At 43.0% G+C, this 23,869-nt stretch overlaps 1 protein-coding gene and 1 long non-coding RNA gene across 9 annotated transcripts in view; one reads left to right on the plus strand and one right to left on the minus strand.

The window, feature by feature from the left end:
* PUF60 (poly(U) binding splicing factor 60) overlaps positions 1-23,869 on the plus strand; it is a 32,180-nt gene that overhangs the window by 4,020 nt on the left and 4,291 nt on the right. For 2 of the 8 annotated variants that reach the window (XM_037381284.1, XM_037381286.1), the window contains exons 2-8: positions 10,079-10,174; positions 11,959-12,048; positions 13,071-13,121; positions 17,272-17,433; positions 17,871-17,963; positions 18,789-19,002; positions 19,406-19,596. In XM_037381284.1, the coding sequence (XP_037237181.1) occupies positions 10,079-10,174; positions 11,959-12,048; positions 13,071-13,121; positions 17,272-17,433; positions 17,871-17,963; positions 18,789-19,002; positions 19,406-19,596 (897 nt within the window). The other 6 variants (XM_037381282.1, XM_037381283.1, XM_037381289.1 and 3 more) reach the window with 6 other exon arrangements.
* Positions 1,423-23,863, minus strand: LOC119145140. The gene is made up of 2 exons (XR_005103311.1): positions 19,836-23,863; positions 1,423-2,953 (listed from the first exon to the last, which is right to left on the minus strand). It is a non-coding gene; the product is annotated as an uncharacterized LOC119145140 (long non-coding RNA).

Here is a 23,869-nt window from a genome sequence, read left to right on the forward strand (position 1 = left end):
TGTAACAGGTTTTTTTCCTCTCTTCATGTGGTCTGCATGTGTGCCTGGTCAGTCAGCACAAGCAGCATATGTGCATTTAAGATGAAGATGTGCAGTGCTCAGTACCTCCCGCCCCTCTCCCAGATGCTCTTTAAAACCTGGACAACTTCAGATGCATCTGATACAAGGCTTAGAAGAAGGATGGAAGAGAAGCACGTTGCTGAGCTACTTCATGATACTAGCAACCTCATGCAAAAGCTGCGGGATGTGCTGCTTCCTGTTGGTATCTTGTTTCCACAGCATCCAAGTAATCATCAGCCATGTGTGGTTGTGGAAGGTGCCAGGCCATACAAAGCTAGGGCCAAGAACCCAAGTAGCATGCTCAGTAATTCCAAGGGGTCTTTTTCTTTTTTTTTTTGTGGGGTGCTTTTTTGCATTTACAGCCACTCACTCAGGACTGCTCAGTTGTCAGTGGAAGTATGTGGGTTAATTCACAGAGCCAAGGAAGTACCCTCCTGTGCCTGGGAGCCTGGGAAGGATGTGCTTAAGGAAATGACCACCATACGCTGCCCTTGATGCAGACTTTATCTTCCCAACAAACGTTTTATCTGGTTCTCATCAGTAACTGTGGGAGTCAGTAACAATGGTATTATACTTCTAGGACAAACCTACGAGGCGTTTAATGTAGTTGCTGAGGGAAGCTTTGAGAAAAGATAGAGGGTGTGTGGGAAAAGGTTTGACTGGGGTAAAGCTTTGCTTTTTTCCTTCTCCTGACATTACTGAAGTTGTTTCACCTTTGCATTGTTAGATTGCTCTTGCTGCTGCCTGTGGTATAAGGAACACATAGTCTGCAAGCAACATCAGCGATTTATTGAAATATCTGGAGGATTGTTTTCTGTAGTGAGTCCACTGTATTGAGGGTGATCAGAATCACTGCAGGGCAGTCCTGCACAGGTATTTCCAGTACTTAACACTTTGCAGATTAACCTATTTGCAGTTTACTAATTGCGTGTGAATTTGGAGGTTTTTTTGAAGAACATCAACAATGCACATGTGCACTGTTCAGCAGGAAGGTCGTTAGCAGCAGCAGGCACCTCCAACGAAGATGTTAGTAGCAACAGGTGGTCCTCAGATACTTTTAACTGTAGAAGTTAAACTAGCCATTCTTAATTTTAACTGTAAAGTTGTGTGTTACACAAAGTAGTTGTGTATCTGCATTTGAGATCTAAAATTCAGCTGTGTTATTTACGGGATAAATTTTCTTAGCCTGGAATAGTAATTAAGTTCCCCATGAAGCTTATGAGGACCAGTACAAGTTACTTCAGGCTGCGTATACTTTTCTTTTGATCCGAGGTAATTCTTAAAACACATCTCTTCTGCATGTTTGAAATAGTTTACAGTGTCTGTGCTACTGCCGTAAGCAAGATACATGTGTAACATGCAGTGGACCATTTGTGCGCTGCTTGTGGTGACAGAATGGGCAACAATAAAAAATTCTTACAGAAGTATACGTTAATTATTAATGCAATTATGATGAAATTTCTCAGTAACCTGATTGGTACCTTTCATTGTTAGAAATGTTATAACACCTGTTATAATGGATTAAATCGTTAATATCTTGCTAATGAAACCTAAATAATTAGACATTTGTTGCCACCCCTTTTGATACCAGTACTGTGAAAGTGGTGGTGTATGTCACAACTCGAGGCACTGGTCTTGGTACACATCCATTGTAAATGCTCCTTTAGTGCACGGTAGCCTCTTCACCCTCAGTGATGGTACTTCAGAATGATATGCAGTGCTTCTTGTTTTGGTATTTACCTGATTTCTTGGTCTTGTGAACTTTTTTGCACCACTTCTGTGCTTTTCCTATGCTCTTTCCAGACTCAGTTTTAACATTCTTTGAAATATATATACACCCCGAAAATGGATGCAGTACGTCTCTATTTGTCTCACCAGTTCCTTTTGTAAGGATAAAAGCATTACAGTGTTTCTGATTGTGCAGAAATACTATCATTAGCCTTTTTTGCCATCACAGAATATACTTGTGCAATTACTTGCCTGTCTGTCTTTTTGTATTCTTAAGATCACAGCTCAGTTAGATAATTTGTCCTTTCCTGTAGGAGGGGGGTGCATGTTCTCTGTTGGTGACTTCAGCAGTAGCAAGCTTTGTCAACCAGAATTAAGTTCACTTAGCTGTTTTGTGCAGTTCTGGAGGAGAAGCAATCTGTCTACTTAATGTGGTTTTGTTTTAACAAGGCTAAGGTGGAATTGCTGTGAATATTCCTTATCAGGAAAGTTAATTTTTAAACAGAGCTGAGAAGTAATTTTGGGGGGAAATAGTGTACAGATGAAGGGCTGCTGGCCCAGCTTGGTGTTTTGGGCTTGGAGGAGCTGCAGCCTGTAGCCTGTCTGCCCAAGTAGGTTCTTGCTTTGCATGTTCAGTCCTCCTTGCCCTCACCTCTTGGGGGCTTCTGGACCACCTGTCTGTGAGACTTCTAACTTAGGATGACAACCTTGTAAAGGGTGCTAAAAGGATTAATTGTGGAAATGGTTATTGGATGCTGCTTAATAGGCTTTTTGCATATGGTATCAAAGGTACTGTGGCAATCCAGAGCATTATTTAAACAATCCAGTTCCCTCAGCCTCTCCTTACAGGGCAAGTGCTTCAGCCCCTCCACAGTCTTGCTGGCCCTTTGCTGGACTTGCTGTGGTTGATCAGTGGGTGCTGAGCAGAGTGCTGATCAGTGCTGTCTCTGTGGGCTCTGTCCCTGTTGTTGCATCCCAGGGTGCTGCTGTTAGTGCAGTCTGGCAGGAAGGCAGGTTGGCTTGCATTTAGTCTTCTGACCACCGGCACCCCTGGTTCCTTCTTAACAGAGCTACTCCTTGGCCTGGACCGTTGCAGGGGTTAGTCCATCATAGATTCACAGAACGGTTTGTGTTGGAAAGGGTCTTAAAGAGCATCTAGTTCCAGCTCCCTTGCTGTGGGCAGGGACATCTTCCACTGGACCAGGTTGCTCAAAGCTGTATCCAGCCTGGCCTTGAATAAATGCTACATTGCATCTGTGGTGGGTTGACCTTGGCTGGATGCGAGGTGATCACCAAGCTGCTCTATCACTCCCCTCCTCAGCAGAACAGAGGGAGAGAAAATATGATGGAAAAAAAACTTTTGTGGGTCAAGGAAAAGATGGTTTAATGAGCCAATAGCAAAAGTCATATGTGTGGAAGTGAAGGAAGACAGAAGATGTTATTCTTCCCATCAGCAGGTGATGTTAAAGTATTTCTTGGGAAGCAGGGCTTCAGTACCTATAGAGGTTGCTCTGGAAGATCAACATCGTAAATAATGAATGTCCCTCCTTCCTCCTCCTTTCTCTTAACTTTTATATCTGAGAGATGTCATATGGTATGGAATATCCCATTGGTCACTTTGGGTCAGCTGTCCTGGCTGTGTCCCCCTCCCAAGATCTTGCCTACCCAGAGCCTACTGGGTGGAGAGCCAGCCTGGATGCTGTGTGAGCACTGTTTAGAAGCAGTCAAACCCCTGGTGTGTTATCACCGCCTTTCTAGCTCCCAGTACAAGCATAGCACTGGGCTCAGCCAGACTCAGTACACCATCCAAGGTGTGGGATGATTGATCTTCCCTTGGATTTCTTTAACTTTTTATTGGCAGTAAACTTTTTTGACCTATGGTGTAAGCTGTGTTGGGAATCTCAAGAGTTTCAGTCATGTTTCGCATTGACAAATCCTTTTGGAGCTTGACAGTGTCAAATGAGAGCAAGAGGGGGCTATCTTCTGAGAGCAAATGGTGGAGAGAGCTTGTGGTTGACCATTGAAATTATATGCAGGCTCTGTCACTGCACTTACTGTGTTGTCTATAGCTGCATTAAATGGAGAACGGTTAGCTGGAGGATTTGTCAGTAAGAAGGTGAGATGATTGTAAGGGAAAATGGTGATCCCTTTTGGGAGGAATATGTTTCCTTGTGTCTTTATTTTCCTGTTTGTAATAAGGAGAAAAAGGATCATGTGCATATTGATTTATTTTAGCACTGTATTGTAGCTTGACAGGAACTGTAGTTTTCTTTCTTTGAGAGTTGAAAATTGAGGTGCAGGTGATTTCTGCATCATTTATCCATGACAGCTAAATGATAATGCAGAGCATGCTGCATATAAAGGTAACATCTATAAGATTTTGTTGTTTCTCAGAGCTGTCCCAGCGGGGAGTTCTATCAAATGCCGTCAAAAATGTATCATGAGGAATTGTTTCAAGGCTACACAGATTACTAGTGTGCATGTATTTAAGACTTATGTTTCCAGATGTTGGATTTGCATAAATTTGGTGCTTTGTAAGAACCAAGTTATGCTAGTGGACAACATTAGTGCAATTTATCATAAAATCTCCTTGCATTTGAACAGGAGAGATATTACTGGCCAAATACGCAGTCATGTAAACAGTTTGGTCATGAAATGCTAGAAAAATGACATGTTTCGAAAGGTTTTGATCCCTGCTCATTCTCTATAGATCACATCTTGTAGGACGGTGGAAAAAAAACTCAGATGTGCCCCATGCTCTATATTGTAGCAGTATATTACCTGTGCATGCTGGCAGTAACAGAAGAAATAACTCACTTGCACTGCTGTTCCCATTTGGAAAAAAAGTATTCTATAGGAGGTGGAAAAGAGTAGCTGCTAAAGAAATTCAGAAATAGTAAAAGGTCATTGTGCACAGAAAGGCTTGCAAAGTTAGAGTTTACAGCTGAATCCATGAAGTCTTGGAGAGTAAATAGGGGCAAAATACTTAAATGGGTATATATACTTAAAGAAGGACCTTTTCTGAAAAATAACCTATTGTGCAAGGAAAAACATTGCCTTTGACGAGGCATTTGGGTGATTCTTCTTCCAGCTTCAGTACTGGTGTGGGGTGTTGTAGTATGAAAATACTCAGATTAATACAGGTTCCCAAGCGCTGATGCAGATGGTAGAGCAAGGATTAGACTGAGTATCCTGGCCAGGTACTTCATCAGTCCTTTTCCCACCTCTGTATTACTTAATCTTTGGGTTGTTTGCTTGTTGTGGTTCCTAAAATAAACAAGATTCTGTGTTTTTCTTTCTCTTGTGTGTGTTTATACTTCAGAGAAATTCTCAGGCATGTAATAAATTTCCAATGAATGTGCGTGAACTCTGGGAGTTCAAACCACCTTAAAGGGCCAAGCAATGTTCAGAAGCAATACTCATAGCAACAGGTATACAGTTTCTATTTATTTCTCTTTTAAAAGAAGCTCCTGTTCTCTTGCTTCTGTTGTCAGCTTCTCTCCCATTTTCCTTGTTCCCTCCTAACTGTTACAGTGTGTTTAAATAAGGCAGTTTTCAAGGTCACCAGCCTTGGTATAAAGTGGCGCCTGCTTTTCAACAGGTACTGTTAGGTTACTGCATAGCAGACCAATTGTGCTGAGCCTCTTCTTGGTAGTGGTGTTATCCTAAGGTGCCAGGAAAGAGCAGAGCAATAGTCTCTGAATGGCAATGGAGATTGGGATTATTTTACATAATCTGTTGCTCTTTAGATAGACTGGAGTAACAGAGGGTGGTCTTCCTTGAAGAAACTCTCAGTGTTGAAAGGTACACGATGATAATTTTTTGTTACAGCTGTACTGTGGATCAGCAAAGATGTGTCTCTGTGGTTTCTTTCCAGAGGGATGTGTGGTGCGAAAGAGCTTGGAACCAGCAGTGCCTGGGTCTGCCATCTGGGATGCTCTTTGTCACTTCTACATCATTTCCTCACCCTTAGTTTTGATTTTGTCCTCCATGCTGGACATAGGATGTTATCAACCTTTTTTTGGAAACTATACCATTTAATGAGCTCAAATGTCTAAATTACATTAAATGTAGATATACAGTGGTCTTTATTTTTAAGAATCATAACAGATTATGATCAACGGAGTGGCTTTTTTGTTGTGAGTGGTTAAATTTGATAGCCCTTCCACTCTGTTTTTCTTCTCCTAAATCTCATAGTTTCTGAATTGGAATAATTCAGTTTTTAAAAGCTGAGAGGAAAAGGAAACAGCAATAGGAAAAGGTGTGGGCTTTTTTAATCGTCTGCAGAAAACTGAAGTCACTGAACTTGACTGTATGGTAACATACATAAGATGTAAGCAAGTGGGAAGGGGAGCCAGAAGAGCTGGATTTGAATTTTTTTTTTTTTAGCCAGTTGGTTAAGAACAAGAATGTTTTGGGTTTTTTAATAACTGTTTTAAATGTTCCACAATCAAAATGAATCTTGGAGGTTATGTAGCCTTCCTGTACCAAATAGGTCACCATTACACACACATATATATATATATATACACACGTGTAGATGTGGCTGTTAGGGACACAGTTTAGTGGTGGACTTGGCAGTGCTGGGTTAACAGTTGGGCTTGATGATCTTAAAGATCTTTTCCAACCTAAATGATTCTATATCACTTTCCTGATACTTGTTTTCAGTTTGCATGTGGACTAAACAATGGTAGCTTTTGATCTACTGATTAAAAAAAAAGTGTGCGCTTGAGTCTCCCAGTTTGCAGCCATGAACCAGTTCCAGCTACCTCTGTTCTTATTCATGTCAGCTTTCTTGTGTTGCACTTCTATTCCCCTTAGGTCTTCATGTGTTCAGTGTAGCCATGAACTTTATTTGAAGGGACTAGTGAAGTTAGTGAAGTGACTGCCATCTTTAGAACACTCTGTTCGGATACTTGTAGAATACAAGTTTTTACATTACGAGAGTTTATTTTGCATGTGCTGTATGTTAGAAAATGCTCACAAATGGTGAACTCGAGGCTTGAATGCACAAAAACAGAAGTCTCAATTGTTGCTATAAAATAGAGTTAAGAATGACCTAGGATTTACCTCTCTGAACATTAGCAAATTCATCCTGCGGCTTTCTTTACTTTCAATGTAGGTGAGCTCCACTTCTTGCTCTTAATAGTCTGACTAAAGAACAAAGGAACCATTGTAATTTGGTGGGAGGCAGCATGCAAGTTGCAGTTGCCAATACAGGCAAGTGGGCTACTCTGGGAGAGACCTAGCAGCTGGTAAAGGGAATGTTAAAAATCTTGTTTTCAGCTATTAACTTGGGTTTTTCCCATGATGATTTTTATACTGAAACCAGTAGTGCTCACAGACATGTCTATTCAGTCTATTATGTGTCTACTGAACAGATTAAGATATTTGTCCATTATGGTATTTCAAGTGGTTGATGGTGAACATTGAATTGAGAGAAGAAATTAGTTCTGCTTTTGATGGATGATACAGGCAGAATTTAGACAAACAACAAAGGCTGCTTTAAGCCAAGAAGGCGGTGAGGTTGTGAGATGGATGGTTCAAACAGTGGGACCGTTGTGCTGTTGCCTTTTTTTTCCCTTACACTGATTTGGTAGGAAAATAGAGTTCCCTCATGGTGCAGTGTGTGAATCAGACCCGTCTGGCTGTGCATCCTCACAAGAAACGGACAAGATTCTTTTGGGAAGATGAACACAGTTTACCTCATGGGAGGAACCTTCTAGTCCAGTAGTCACTGTCACTTAGGTAAATTAATGGACAGAGGATCTCAAGATGAAGAATGACTGGGCAACGTGATGGCAAATGTTGTTTATTAAGTTAGAACATATAATGCATGTATGGTGGGGAAAATAAAGATAGTGTGCACTGTGACAGGGTGTAAAGTAGCCTTTTCCTGCGTGCACTAATTAAGGTTTATCTGCTTAAAAGGAATGTCACCCCAGTGAGTAAAGTAAGAAATTTGGTTAATGAGCTGACTAAGCAGCATTTAGCATCAATCCTCTCCTGAATCAGCTGGAGGAATGGATTCATGGCAGCCCTGCCTCAAGGGGAAAGTAGGTGTGGAGTCCCTCTGTAACAGCTTGGAGGGGTGTCAGCTGGGGAGGCTTGTTGTGCAGAACCCCACGTAATGTCACGGTCCTGCATCCAGTCTATAGGCAGCAAAAGCAGACCCAGCAGATACAGCTGGGGATTGCAGCCTTCCTCATAGGTACTTAATGTTCTTAGTGCGGAAGGGCTGTCCCATTGAAGCTTCTGTTCTTACAGCTAGAGCTAGCAAATACTATAGATAAAGCAGGTATTTAGGAGGCATTGAATTCGGGGGCTCTTGTGCTCTGCATTCCGCTCCGTTTTAGTGGGAGGACTTGAGGGTGGTTACCTTGGGCCTGGGCCAGGGTGCCTTCTGACATGTTGCTGCTTTTCTCCTCTGCTGCTTCATGAACCATGCAATTTCTGTTACTTCCATAGTAATTTTTTAAATCTTTATTATTATTCTAAATTGAGAATGCCATGTGAATGCGCTGGAGCTTCATTTATACTTGGGTGGTATCTGTCATTTACTGTGGATAGAATTCATGTGATTAAAGTATCTTAACTGTTTTGCATTTTTCCTCATCGTAAACAGAACAGTCTACATTATTGATATGTGGAAAAAATACTAAAATACTGTAAGTTAAAATTGGGTTGTCAGGGAACTTGTGATTCTGGAGGAAATGAGTGACCAGTCTGTTGTCTATTGAGTAGTATTGCAGTAAACACAGTGCAGGAACTGGGCTGGTGTTCTCTGGGGCTGTAAGGTGTACAGTGTATGGATCTCCTGGAAATGTGTGTGTACTTTTACCTAAATCATCATCATCAGCTCATCTCTTTACCAGTGGGTGTTCCCCTTTGCCTTATGGTGGAATAAAGAAAATGCAATGAAACATGCAATTTGTGTGCAGCCATGATGCAGCATCTTTTGCTTCCGAAAGACATGTTTTTCTCTCTGAGACTTTGGAGGCAGCCAAAAACCAGCTTTTTGCGGTTTTGCATTTTGGTATTAGATTCATAAGATCTTTTTTTTCTGGAGGAGGAGATCAGTGGTCTCTCAGAGACATGTATGTCCATAGGAAAAGCCTTAACTTGTTAGCCAGTACCATGAGTGCCATGAGCAAGTGATTGCTCTGAATGAATGGGAACCAAATGAGTGGGAATACTCATTGTTCCTTCTGCTAAAATGCCAATTACTTTGATATTAGATCTTTTCCAAGTGACAGCTTTGTTCCTATGCCAGGAGAGCTGGTTTTGTTTTGCCATGTGAATGAGTCTGTTCCTTTTTTCTATACTGTGCTTATTACAGAGTGCTTACATTTTTTTTTCCCTGTAACTGGAGAACTGAGACATCTGTTAATAGGTTTGTAATGATGAACTCTTACTTTGGTTGGAAATTACGTGATGGTACTTCTGGGATGCCAAAGAGTAATACCCTGAGGATACAAATTGGTGGATGCTTACCAGAAAGACATAAGCTGCTGAATCACTTTAACCAAAACCAGGTTGATAAGTATACCTTAGATAAACCTGTTGTTACTTAATGTGGTAGGAATAATTGACAAGTTTTTTTACAGGAATGAACTTGGATGTAAAATGTGAGCATGAGGTAGAGTTGTCACTAGACTGTTTAAAAAACAACTAACAACACAGCTAACATCTGTTAGCTTACATGTATATCTGAAGTCACAAAAAGTCAGTTCCGTGGCCCAGAAGCTTTTCTAGACCTATTCTGATGTTGGGCTTGGGAATCTGCATGGGCAGGTAGGTGCATCTTGTACTAAGTATGAGAATAATGCTGCTTTGTTACTGAGTGACTGGAACAATATGTGAGATTTGAAAAAATTTCAGAGAAGATTTTAAAAAGAGAACTGGGGAAACCAAGGGTGACAAACCAGTATAGGAAGAGATGTAAGGAGAAAATAGATGGGTATGTTTGACAGAGTTTTAACTGTTGAGAGGTAGGATGGAAATGATGTGAGTGAGGACTGGGGATTTTAATTTTCTTTTAACTGAAAATCTAGTGGTTGGGGAACTCTTTAAGCATCCGACGTGTTCATCAGTTTGTACACTTGATGGGATAGCTCTCCCATAGGGAGTGGCTAGAATACTAATAGGTTTTTGTGAATTACTAGTAGGTTTGGGAAGACTTTTTAGCCCCTATGACTTTCTGGCATTAAGTGCTTTGGGTTTCTGGGAATGAAAAACTTGGTCACTTTTGCAAGAACAGTTTTTTCATTATTACTTTCTGTTTTCTCAGGGTACAGAGTCCATTAAGATGGAAAATGGACAAAGCACGGCAGCTAAGCTGGGGCTTCCTCCCCTCACACCAGAACAGCAGGAAGCTCTCCAGAAAGTGAGTAAACATGATGTGAATTTGCTTCTTAGAACTCTTGTTTGTTTGTTTGTTTGGGGTTTTTTGACTTCTTGTTGGTTTTTTTTGTTTTGTTTTGTTTTTTTTTTTTTAATGAGCATCTCTTACTGATGTTTTAAAAGGGAACTCGCCTACCAAGGATATGTATGGGGTGATGGCTATGCTGTGTGTGGATTCACACTTCCAAATTTGTACTCAAGAATTATTTGTTTTGGTTTAGAGTTTATAGATGCGTTTTGAGGAGCATGATGTGGAATTTCCTGTTGGGGTGGGGAGAATGTTTTTAATAATAAAAAAAGTAATCAAAATCATAAGTAAATAACATCTTAAGATCACATTGTAATTCTAAGACAATATGCAACTGCCACAAAGTTCTGTGAGGAGCAGCCTGTACTCCACAAGGAATAGGTTTCTGATATGCTCCAGCTGGTCTTCTATTCTATCCACACAAAAACACATCATGAAATATCTCTATTTTTCCCTTATGCTCTTTCCCATCTTAAAGAGACCCCATAGCAAGTATTTTCAACCCATTTGAGCCAACCTGTTTTAATCTAGATAAAATTTCAGTCCAGCTCTGATTTCTGGTTGTTGGTCCTGTTTTATACAGCTGTTGGGGAGGTTACTGCTGACTTCTTGCCCACTTTCCTCATGGGAGTGAGTGATGCCTGGCTTACTGAGAGGAGAGCAGAGTTGGGAAGAGAGGGGAAACAAAACAAAACCAGGGAGTCTGGGAACTGTGGGCTAGGTGTCTTCTGTGCTCTGGTGAGGCAAGTAAAGTATTGTTCTAGGTAGGCTTCGTGTGAATGTTCCCATAATGTTGAAGCTGCTTGTGTGTGTGTTGTTTGGCTCACAGTGTGAAACGGCCTCGTTTCCTCTGGCTTCTCCATAGCTGACAGATGTAAATCCCCTTGTCCGTTTCCAGGTTTCCGAAGCACACGTCTCAAATCCACGATTTAGAGCCTACCGTTCCCTGGCACCTCCCAAACACGTACAGCCATGGAAAGCAGGTGCCTGAGGGGTTGGCTGAATGTGTTTGTACCGTCCCCTGGGAATAGGCACATATGTGGGTGTTAGGCTTCCCTTGGCAAAGAGCCTCCACGTCAACACCACTGGGTGTAAAGCCCAGGCTTTGTCAAATTTGTAGAAGACTGAAAGAAAAAGACAAGTCAGTCTTGTGTCTGCAGGCTAGGAACCAGAAAAGGAGAGCTGGAGCATTTTAGTGAGCAATAGCAGTGGACCTTCCAAAATAGAATAGGCCAGATGTGATAAGAAAAGAGAGGGGGAGTGCCCAGTCAAGGGACTGGACGTGGGGATTTGGAGGCCCTTCCCTTTTGTAGAAACTCTTTGTCCAGATGTTCTCTGAGTGGAAAGGACTTGAAGGAGGCTATCTGTCCTGCCCTCATCCCAGCAGGTAAGGTGCTATGGTGGGATCTAAGGGGCAGAGGGCGGAAGAGGGGAAAATGCTAAGTGTCTAGTGCATGCTGCTTTCCTAACATTGCGCCTGCTGCAGATTGAGTCCATCCAATCCTTTGCTCAAGCATTATGCTGTGTTTCAGGGCTCACGACTCCGAGACGCAGACCAAGATGTTAGTAAGCTGTTGGCCGCTGGCTAATGTACAGTGCCTTAGTGCTTAGGGCTGGAGCGCCGAGAAGTTCCACTGGCAGCCAGTTGTGTGGTTCTGGGGACCTGTGGTGTAAAATCAAACTTCGTTCCCTGCTCTGTGGTATTGTCCTGTGACTACAGATTTGGTATTTCTTTCCAGGCAAAGAAGTATGCGATGGAGCAGAGTATCAAGAGTGTGCTGGTGAAGCAAACCATCGCCCACCAGCAACAGCAGCTCACCAACCTTCAGGTGAGAGGCCCTCTGAGATGCTCCTTCTGTGTCTTACTCTCTCGCACAAGGTGGAGTTCTTTTTGCACTTAGAATCAGAGCACAGCCCTGAGGCCTGCCTGGAGCTAGGTTCATGTGCTTATGTTTCCACAGTGAAATCGAAATATGCTGTCTTCAGCTCACTAAAGAAACCCCCTTTGCTCCCCTGCACAAATTGCCCCCCCAATTTCACTTATTCAAAGAGCAAATTTTTAAGTTTGTCTCCTGTTGGCTGGCCAGATGCTTCTTGAAAGGCCAGAAGCCAAAGAATTTGCTGTGGGTTTCACTTTCAACTTACATTTAAGGTGGCGTCTAGGGTTAGTGGGAACCTTTCACCATCTCTTCTGCTTGAGGGGAGGGTGCCAGTCTCTCCTGTTATTGACAGTGCTACCCCATTTCCCTCCCCTTCACCCAGGTGCTCTTGATTTCAGAGAAGCTCCGTTGGCTATTCCTGCTAATGCTGGAATGCCTATGTACTGGGAGAACTCTTAAGTGGTATTTAAATATCTCCCTTTCTTCAAAGGTTTCTTGAACATATCTCACTGCCTTCTAGTCAAAGTTAGGAAACTCAAAATAATGGCTTTTGGATTATTTTTTTTTTAATGAAAAATCACTGTGGATGTGCTTGCCACATTAGGCAGCTCTGGCCTTTCAGGGCTGTGCGTGTTTCTAAGTGTCTGATCTAGTTGAGGGGCTCCTTTTTAAATGCTGGGGGTGAATCAACGACAGTGGTTGCAGAGGTTACTATTGCCTTGAGTCCCCCCCCCCTGGGAGAAGACCCTGCTTCCTGAGGCAGTGGCAGCAGCACAACTCCACCCTGGCCTGGTGGGACTGGAATCTGCAGGGTCCCAGCGCTGGACAGTCCTTGGGACCAGGCAGTGAGGGGCAAGGAAGGAGAGGCCTCTCTCGCAGGTTCCCTGTGCCGCCGCTCTGCTTGAGTTTTTACAAACAGCCGTAGTATGCTCAGCTCCAACAGACTGAACTCTGTCTTTACTGTCTTTCAGATGGCAGCAGTGACAATGGGCTTTGGAGATCCTCTCTCACCTTTACAATCGGTCAATAGACATATTCACTTCTTCTTGGGCACTTTGTCTTAGTCAGGGCCTAGAGTGGGGAAGTATGTAGTGGTAATACAATGCTCTTAATTCAACCCAGCACAACCCTCCCACATACCCACCTGTTATGGACAAGCACAACAAGCAGAGGCAAAGTGTAAACTCCCCAGAGGAAGACCCTAGGCTGGGTGCAGTCTGCTGTGACACTGGCAGTCGGGGTCCTGGAGTCAGTTGGCAAAGAAAGCTTTAGATTTCGAACAGTTCTGAACACACCTGTGAAATTGTGGGAGCTGCATTTCTAGGGATGCTACAGTTCTGAGGTCCTGACCTAAAACTAACTGCCAAGGTAACTCACAAATGGGCAATTTCTTATGAAACAAACTCTCAGCACTAGAGACCTGGCAGCTAAGGTGCTGGGGAGGACTGGGGCACTATAGGTTTGCAGAACATGTTGTAGCCCAGATGTAACTGCTCTTTACTGTGCATGTTTCCAGACTAGGTGAATATGGCATGTTTCAAGTAAAGTAAAAGCAGGATGGAAGTTAACAAAACTGCAGGACTATTCAGAGAACCTGTGCAGTCCTTTAGTGCTGGAATTTCTAATCAAGACACCAGAGAGCTTAATTACCTGGGATTATGCATCCCCTCCTTTCTCCTAGACGTGTTGGACAACGGCCACTGCAGAAAGTGTCCTATAGCTCCACTCTGCATGCAAAGGTTCATTTGTAAATTATTTTGCAAATTTGTAAATATGTTTCCATCTTGCTGGAATGTAATGTTTCTGCTTGGTGTAAAATCCAACTGGAGGCTTGTACTCCAAAATGAAAGATACTAAAACTAAAATCACCCATTTTTCCTCCCTTAACACTGCCACTGTAGGTAGTGTGTCAGCAAGGGAGCCAAAATAAATTTTATGGGGATATATGTTTGGAATGGAATAGAAGCATACATCTCGATGTGAATTTGGCATAGCTGGTTTTTGAGCCCTCATGCCCAAGGAACTTCTACCAATTAATGTAGATGCTTACTTGGATAGCATCACTCCATCAGTTTTGCTTAACTTTTTTTGGCTCATTCACAGCTGGGCAACAGATGAAAAACACATACTGATAATGTAACTGGAAATGTTTAATTTCTCTTCAGCCTCAAGGGCATGGTCAGTATTGTGAATCCTTTTCCCAAGACATTCCTCCCTCTAGGGAGTCAGAGACTACTGCCGATGGGACAGAACCTAGGAGCAGGAGTCCGCACTGAATCGTTCGACTGTGGTACAGTTCCATGTAGCTAGGATACCCTGTCCTCGGCAAATGCTTTATCCCAAAGCTCACCAGGAATGTAGAAAATGCAAACAGACCGCTGTCCAACACTTTTTTTTTTTTTCCTGTTGACAAGATTCATCAGTTCCTGCGTGAAGGAAGTGCAGCCTGAACTTCCTATTGCAGTATCTTAGTGCCCAAGATTAAAGCTTCCTGTCTACTTAATCCTCCAAGTATTACAGCACAAGATTTCTATGTCATTTCAGCAAGATGAGCACAATTTCCTGGCATCATATTAAAATTGAAGCTAGTAGTGATGTTTTTGCATCACCTCCTTTGTTTAAAGGAGCACTCCCAAAATGATGATTTGGCTTGTCCTTAAAGTACTTTTCATAAGCACTTAACAGCTAAACATTACGTAGGTCCAACTATTAGCTGCTGCCTTTATGAAGGTTGCAGATAATTTAAACTCCATTTTATAGGCGGAGAAAGAGGGCCAGTGGCCAGTAAAATCTGCTTAGTGTAGCTAGTGAAAACAGTGAGATTTCTAGTCATGAGTTTTTGATGCTGTCATCTGCTTAGTTCACAGGTGTACGTTGCATCATTCCCGTAACGTGATGCTACCAATTCCTGTTAGCGATCCACATGTGCCTGTAGTCATCATGGTCCACCTCAGTTCTGCCTTTTGTAGGTCCAGATTTCTAATATGTTGCTGATGTAACAGAGTCCTCCTAACTCCACCTGACCTATTTTGTTAGGATCTCTGCAGCAGGGTAAGATGTCGATTTCCTCCTGTAAAGGTTTCTGCCATAGGAGAGGACAAATGACATTTTTCTTGCACCTGTTGCATTGATAACTGAAAAGAAGAGAATGTCCTCTTCATTAACTCTATCCCAGCCAAAACCAGGACAATATATTGACCCTTCAGAAGGTGAAAAGTCCCTCTGCCTGTGCGAGACTGCGGTGTCTTGTCAAGAAGCACTCCTCGTAAAACGCTTTAAATTTTTATCACGGTCTGTGGCACCATGGGTGAGGCACTTCACTCAGACACTTGGGGTTAGAATGGTGATGGCTCTGAACCTGTAAATGGACACACTACACAGAGTGAGGGGCTACTGATCACTGGCTTTCCTGCACCAAAGCTGGGAATGTGTTGGAGAACCTGGGAGACAACACATCAGCTGTCCTGCGTGTACACGTGCCATAGTCCTCCTAGTCACAGCATTGCAGAGTAAATTGAAAAACAGCTTGTTTTTAACTGTGTGAAATACTTAAACCCAGTCAAGAGGCAAGCTTAATATCACTTCAGGAGCAGCAGTATGGGGTGAGAACCATTCCTGTTTATAGTATCCCTGCTGTATTGAATAATAGGAGTTGAATCTTTACAGTTTGTTTCCTCCTATGGTCAATGTCAATTACCTACAGGTACTATGAGGGAGAAGGATTTCTTCAGGTACAGTTTGTGTCTGTGATTCTGTGACTATCACAGATAAAATGCTGTCCCTTCTGTTTTACCGTCTGAGTTGAGCATCCCCAGACACGTCAGAGCTCATTGTGCTCGTGCTTGTTACAGCATTCTGAAAGTAGGCCTCTTGTAAAGGCCTCAGTTAAAGACCCTCTTAAACAGTGGTGGTGGGGAAGAGGTGGTTGTTCAGAGCTCCCTGCTTTGGTGCCCAGCACTGTGGTGCTGGGAAGTGAGAGAGGCATCAAGCTTAACGCTGCATTTGCCTACTCTGCAACAGTCCAGTCCGTAGCCCTTACTGCTTTACATTTGTTCCATCTGTTCCAGGCAGAACAGGAATGAAGCCCCGTGCATATCTCCAACGCACTGTAATTCAGTCTTGCTGATCATAGGGAGCTGCCTCTACAGAGACCTAATTTCTGCCTTGGTCCCAAGACGTGCTGCTAGGATATGCTGGCCAAACCTGTGATTTTTTTGTTTTGTTTTGTTTTGTAGGCAGCATCTTCCTAGAATAATTGTTCATTAGTAGTAGCAATTTAGAATTGCAATAAGGGTGAAAAATAATTGAAGGATATACTGCTTTTTTGGATACCTGCTGTAAGAAATTTCTGGATTTGTCTTGCAAACAGGTTTTCAGGCATACTTAGGAGAAAATAGCACAGAGACCTTCTCTGCACCGAAACTGATAAGGGCGGAGTCTTTGGGGGCTGCACCACTATCTGAGCCAGTAACAACAGGCAGTGATAAGTACTAGCACCACACACTTAACAAAGAAGTTTTGTTTAACCATTTAATTTTTTTTGCTTTGCTTTTGAACTGTGTGGTGGAAGTGGTGCCTAGTACTGGATCTCATCCTGCCTGGGGCAGGGGCGGGGGGAGGAGGTGGTGTGTGATGCTTGAGGGAGTGGGGAGGAGGTACCCAATTCCATATACTTTGCTGCCTGGGAGGATGGGGTGGGGGGGAGGGAGCAATTAGGTGGTGCCCAATATTGGATCTCTTGCTGTCCCTTGCGGGAGGGAACGGGAGGGATTGCTAATAGTGTCTAGAATTGAGACCTTTGCTGCCTGGAGGGGGAAGCTGTCCTAGAATGAAGTTATTTCCTCCTCCTGCAAGTGTTGCTGGAGATGTGATCAGGCTGGGGAGGGTTAGACCTTATCAGTGGGTTTGGAGTTAAGGCTCCTGAGGTGGCAGACCCCATCAAAGATTTGACTGCCCCTGGGAGTGAGCTGTACTGCTTATCCGCTCCAGCAGTCTGTGCATTGAGCAGGAAAATACTTCTTTATTACTACGTGTGCCAGGCTGTGCTGCAGCCCAGTGAGGAGCTACCTGCTGTTGGGTCATAGCTCCTGGGAGGGAAGGAGGAAGGGAAAGAGGTCCTGACATCCATGACCACCCTGTCATCTAACCAGCCAGTTCTTCTTTCCAATACAGATGGCAGCTCAGAGGCAGCGCGCCCTGGCCATCATGTGTCGTGTGTATGTGGGCTCTATATACTACGAACTGGGAGAAGACACCATTCGCCAGGCCTTTGCCCCATTTGGACCTATAAAAAGCATTGATATGTCCTGGGACTCTGTTACAATGAAACACAAGGTTGGTTAATGGCTATTGAGTGATGGATGGGGTTTTTCTTCTCTCCGAGGCCTTCCTAAATAAACCCAGGAGAGGAAGGAGCCTTTACCATTGTAGAGAGAAGGCTGCTTTTAGCGCTTCAAGATAAATGTTTGTAGCTGCCTGCTCTACTTTGCAGGATGCTGTAGTGGGGCCAGATGTGCATGGGGGTAGTAGGCACAAATGATGCCAAACAGCTGGCAGTCCTGCATGCAGTTAGACCTCTAACTACGAGAGGCTCTGGAAGCACAGGTAGCCTTGGGTCGGTGCTTCTGCATGCAATTTTCTGCTTGAATAAAAGCTGCTTTAAGGAAACATCTCAGGCTGTGACAGTAGGAATCTTGGCTTCGTTAGCTTAGCACTAAATTTGAGACAAGATACAGCTGCTGTGATTCGACAAGCATATCCTTCTGTTCTAGGGTTTTGCTTTTGTGGAATATGAGGTACCCGAAGCTGCTCAGTTGGCCTTGGAGCAGATGAATTCTGTCATGCTGGGGGGAAGAAATATAAAGGTGAGTAGTAGGCATGCTCTGAAAATTCCTAGTCCTCTTTGCTGTGAATAATGGGTGTATGCCTAGAAGTGCTCCACATCGTACTGTAAGCTAGTAAGCTAGCTGTTTTTTCCACCCACACATAGAATGGAAGTCTCTTGAGGACAAAACAAAGGTGATTCTTGATATTTTATTGCTGCCGCCTTATATTGTACCTATGGGGGTGGTAGATAGGTAGCATTGAACTTCTGTTGTGCCTGTCAGTAGTGCGAGGGACTTCAAGTATCAAGTAAGGGTCCACCCTTGCGATACAAAAAGGATGCATTCTGCATAAACGGAAAGGAACAAAGGATTGTAGCTGTGTTTTTTCCAGGCAGTAAGAGGGGGTCTTGCAAAGGTGAAATTTAGGGGTTATGGGGGGAAACGAGCATTTTCTGCAAAGTGTTCTATGTTTTGCGTTTCTATCTCTGCATATCTGCAGCACCAGATTTCGAAGAGGGTTTTAGGAGCCTTTGAAAGAAGGGTATAGAAGCTTTGTGTTTTGCTTTCAGACTTGTTATCAGTTCCTGGAAGTTGGCCTTTGGCAGGTCAGGGAGCATAAATGGGGGAAATATGGTGGAGGAGGCAGCAGAGTCTGTCCCAGCTCTCGGTAATCCCCCATAGTACAGGTCAGCTGTTCCCCGAAGCAGAGTCAACTGTTGTGCTTTGCTAATTATGGCCTTACGAGGTATTACCTGGTTTGAAAAGGGAGGCAAGTGGCTGAGTGCTTGTCTGCTGTAACTCTTGGTGAGTCACCCTGCTGCTCTTCAGAATGCTTAATGGACTGTTTGCTTTTTCTCTTTGCAGGTTGGGAGACCTAGTAATATAGGTCAGGCACAACCAATTATAGACCAGCTAGCAGAAGAGGCACGGGCTTTCAACCGCATCTATGTGGCATCTGTTCACCAGGACCTTTCAGATGATGACATCAAGAGTGTGTTTGAGGCCTTTGGGAAGATCAAATCCTGCACGCTAGCCAGGGATCCCACAACAGGAAAACACAAAGGCTATGGTTTCATTGGTAAAATGGCTGTTTGGTGTTTGATGTGGGGTAGGGAGAGTGGTTGGGAGTCTCCTCATTTTTTTTTTTTTTTAAGGTTTTATCCTCTCTAGTGGAAGAATTGTATTAAGCAATGGGATAGAAATAAATTTGGAGCAGATCTATGCCTGAACTTAGAAATATAATTAATAGCCAGATATTTTTACTCACTGCCAAGTAGGTTGAGCGATCTTGCTATGCTGAGTGTTCTCAACAATGCTTGTGTGATCAGAGGGGTGAGATGACTGAGCCAAGCGCTGAGGATCTTATTGGAACTCTTAAGCAGTCAGTTTCTGCAAATACAAATCAAAATTGCGTGATGAGAGGGCAGTTATGTTGAAGAGTAAAAAGGATCATTTGTAAATGGTACTTTTTCTCATTGCAGAATATGAGAAAGCACAATCTTCTCAAGATGCTGTTTCCTCTATGAACCTCTTTGACCTTGGAGGTCAATATCTCCGAGTTGGTAAAGCTGTGACTCCTCCGATGCCTCTCCTGACACCTGCTACGCCAGGAGGACTACCTCCAGCAGCAGCTGTCGCTGCAGCAGCTGCTACAGCAAAGATCACAGCACAGGTAAGGCATAGGCTGGTGTGACTCAACCAAGTGAATGGCTGTTGTGACCCTGCTAGAAACAAGCCGGCAAGCTGTTCCAGCCAGCTGTATTCACTAGTTTGAATGAAAGTCCTTGGCCTAGATCATACTCTTGTTCCCAGGGCTTCGCATGTAGAAGCTTGCCCCTGACGCTTGTGAGGATCACGGAGTCATAGAATGGTTTGGGTTAAAAGGGATTTTAAAGGCTGTCTAGTTCCAACCCCCCTGGCATGGGCAGGGACACCTCCCACTAGACCAGGTTGCTCCCAGCCCGGTCTAACTTGACCTTGAGTGCTGCCAGGGAAGGGGCACCCACAGCTGCTCTGAGCAGCCTGTGCCAGTGTCTCACCGCCCTCACAATAAAGAATTTCTTCCTAGTATCTGACCTAAATCTCCCCTGTTTCAGTTTAAAACCATTCCCCCTTGTCCTATTGCTGCAGACACTACTAAAAACTCTGGCCCTGTCTTTCTTATAAGCCCTCTTTAGGTACTGGAAGGTTCTCTAAGGTCTCGCCAGAGCCTTCTCTTTTCCAAGCTGAACAACCCCAGCATCTGATACACCAGCATTTGTGGAATGGAGTCTGGCACAGCTGATCAGAACTTTGTTTAGAGAAATGTTGAGGGAAGACTGCAGGGTATTGCTTCTCTGTATAGGCAAACCAATGATGAGGGAAATGGTTATAGTAGAGGCTAAAAGAATGCATGAAAGTATGTGAAAGGAGGGCAGACTGAGGGCTGTAATAGTCACTTGAGCAGTGCTGTGTTGTTGAAAAGGCTCTGTCTGTGTAGGTGGAAGATGACTAATGACTTGAGGCTGTTCAGAAACAAGGAAATGCAGGGATGGAGCAGAATTGGTTGTTGATGCGGGAATCTAGGGGTTCTCAAATATAGTTTGCTCGAAGTAACAGAAGCTCAAGGTTATGAGGTACTGATGAAGGAGGATTGCCTTCCAAAGCAAACCCCCGTGTCTGTGTCCATTGTCCTTGCCTTGGGCAGCAGAATCTCCCCCTGCATCGCTGTAGCCCATGAAAGAAACAAGTTCCAGCGCTAGTGGGTTCTTGGATTCTCTCAAGCAATAAAATTGCTGAGGTGTGCAGCCTCAGCTAGTGTGGCTGAACCTAGTGTGTGATGCTAATCAGCTGACTGGACTGAATTTTGTAAGCAGCTCTTTCTTTGAAAATATTTCTCAGAATCATGAGGTAAAGGCAGAAGTGGGAGGAGCTTCCACTTATTTGAAACTTTCAGGTGGTTTGCATGCCCCCAGTAAAAAGTCCACAAGTCTGGGAACCTCTGCACTCAACTAAGGAAGGAGGTTGAGGCTTGGCTAGAGGAATTACTTGGATCAAAATTACTTTGGGAAAGAACTATTAACTCTTCTTTTAAGGGAAATGTAGAGGTCTGTTACAGACATGGATAAATCTTACTGTTTCTTTCTGCAAATTACTGCAGGATTTGTTACTGTGAAGAAAATTTCAAATTCCATATCTAGAAAAAAGGTTCTAAAAGACCTCAGAGATACTCTGCAGTCTTGTTGCCTTTGCCTTAGACATGGTACAGATCTAGGTAACCTGTCTGATTAGTCATGTGGGTATTTGTAGATGACTGGGGAAGAGAGCAAAGACCAGTTACAAAAGGCAGTATCTTATTTACACTCCTTGCATGGTTCTTGTACAGAACAGCTTGCTTTAAACATGCAGGTTCATGGTCTATGAGGGCCTTAATTTCACAGCTTTTTTAAACACAAGCTAATTGGTAAACTCAGCGGAGCTAAAGAAATTATGGACATGAGAGAGAGAAACCTAAGTCAGAGATAAACTTTGGATCTGCAGTCAAAACTACAACTTTAGTCTGGAATTAGCATGCCAGCCGAGGAAGGAGGAAATGTCTCTGCACATGAATGACACTATGAAGAGAGGTACTGGGTAGCAAAGATGGTTAATGTCTTTTGAACGACAATTAAAAAATCAGTCTTGCAGAAGAAGTTAAAGAATTAAAGCTAGTAGGAAAACTTTCTTTAGCCATTTAAGTAAACAGTGAGAGCATCTCACCAGTGTAGTCAAGGATTATGGCGGTCTTGTTACAGCACTGAAGGCTTACATAAGTATCTTTTCCCCTTCATTAGAAGCATAAGGCAGATTGGCTAGTGATGCACATGAGATTACTGCATCCTAGGTGGGTGTAAAGCTCGGAGTTTTTGTGCAGATGTATGCTTAATAGTTTTGGGGGTTTTTTGTAATAAATCTGTCATGTCAGGGCTATTGCCGTATGGGTGAAGAATAGCAAATGTGATATTTTAGGTAGTGTGAAAAACATATCAGCAGTCTTTGTTCTCACCCCAGTGGTAGGGAAAGATTGAAAACAAGCTTTAAAGGAATGACAAAATTTTTAAAAGAAACAGACATGCAAAACATTTGGTTTTTTTAGGGAAATACCCTTGCTAGATGAACCTAACATTTTTGGTAAGACTGCTGTTACATACTTCATTAGGGGGAAAAAAATGAAAGCATATCCTATCAACAATTCCGGAGTTGGTGAAGACCCCTGTATGAAGCTCTTAGACAAGACCAATACTGTTGCAATGAATTCTGAGTTGTGTAGGCAAGCGAGGAGATGGAAGTGAGCTGTGCTGGAAATTGCTGACCCTTCACTCTGCTGGTGAAATTACTTACAGATCAGTCTTCCTTCATCTCCAGTAAAAACATCAGTGGCCTTATTCTAGGTATTAGGAGAAGAGTGCTAATGGAATTAGTTGGCAACACAGAAAAGATGCATTATTAATGTAGAGGAGAACTGGAATATTGCAGCAGATTGGAGTAGGAAATGTATGCAGTGTTTAGTAGTAGAGTACAAGATACTGCATTTAAGGAATGAAACCTCACAAGTTTTTTGCTCCAAGGTGTCAGGGCTTATAGGAGCTACATGAAAGCAAGGAAGAGAGGGATCTGGGTAACTAAATCATTATTATAATAGCCTGGAATATTTGGATCTTAGGGTATAATTTAGGCATATTATTTTCAGTAGTTTTATGGAAGTGTTTTGTCATTAAACTAGGTGTTCATCTCAAATGTTGTTTGATTCTGGTCATCTAGAGTCAGGATGTTTATTTGGGTTATAGAAGGTGTAGAGAAGTACTGCAGTTACTAGGAGAACTGGAAAGCCTGATATGCAGGAAGAAAACAGAAGTTTGGCTTGGTGTAACTGTAGAAGAATGCTGAAAAGTGCATCAGATTTTTGCTCAAGTACAGTTGGTACGGAGGCAAGTAGGTAATGGGATGGGAGAAGAGATGCAGATCACATGAACAAAAGGAAGTGGTTATAAAATGTTTCAGTTATCAAGGCCAGAAGTTTGAAGAGTTTTTCCAGTCATCACAAGTGGTAAAGTTCAGGAGCAGTAAAATGGTGGCAAAAGTTGGTTGTTTTGTTGAGAAATGTACTAATGTGATAATTGTTTGCAGTTGCTGTGATGGTGATGGCCAGTTTCAGTGTTGTGTTGCTGTCTGCACCTGAAGGAAAACTAGAGGGAGAGGACTTTTGGGTTAAGCTGATCTAAAAGTGTGCAGCTTTTGAAAATAATAGTATTGTGCTCTCCCTTGTGCTTGCAGTAGTGTTTTTGACTACAGTGTTCCTTGAGTCAAAGATTAATCTTCCACCAGAAAGGAAAAACTGGAAGCTTGGGAAAAACTGAAGTTGTAAGAGTTCCCTCATCTGGTTTGTCACATGGCCCCAGAGCCCTGCTGCTGTCATCAGAGGGAGTGGGAAATGTGGGATGGGAGTTCCCATCAGTCGTCTTAAATGGATCACATTCCTTGGCATCAGTGAAAAGCTTTGTTGGTGTAAAAGGTGGAAACAAGTAGAGATTCCTCTTGCTCTGGAATTGCCTGCATCTTTCAAACTGTGTATTGAATCCCTTGGTGTCTTTAATTCAGTAACTGACCTAGCAGCTTCAGAGGATGGGTGAAGTCTGTGTTGAAAGAGAATGTTTTTCTTCCAAGGCTTGGTTTCTCCTAATTTCTGCATTTCTCTGGTGGGCTGGGTGGCATACTACTTTCTTTTACAGTAGCACTGGAGAGCTCAGACCTTCAGAATATATGTATCTGGTATTTCTTAGATGTGCAAAAAGCTGAGTCTCAGCTGAATAGAGCCATAGCATGACAACTTGATGCAGAATTAACACGTGTGTTGGTTTTTGTTTTTTGTTGTTGTTGGTTGTGTGTGTTTGGTTTTTTGGTTGGGTTTGTGTGTGTGTGTCTTGCAG

The sequence above is a fragment of the Falco rusticolus genome, chromosome 3, assembly GCF_015220075.1.
Source record: "Falco rusticolus isolate bFalRus1 chromosome 3, bFalRus1.pri, whole genome shotgun sequence".
NCBI classification, from domain to species: Eukaryota; Metazoa; Chordata; class Aves; order Falconiformes; family Falconidae; genus Falco; species Falco rusticolus.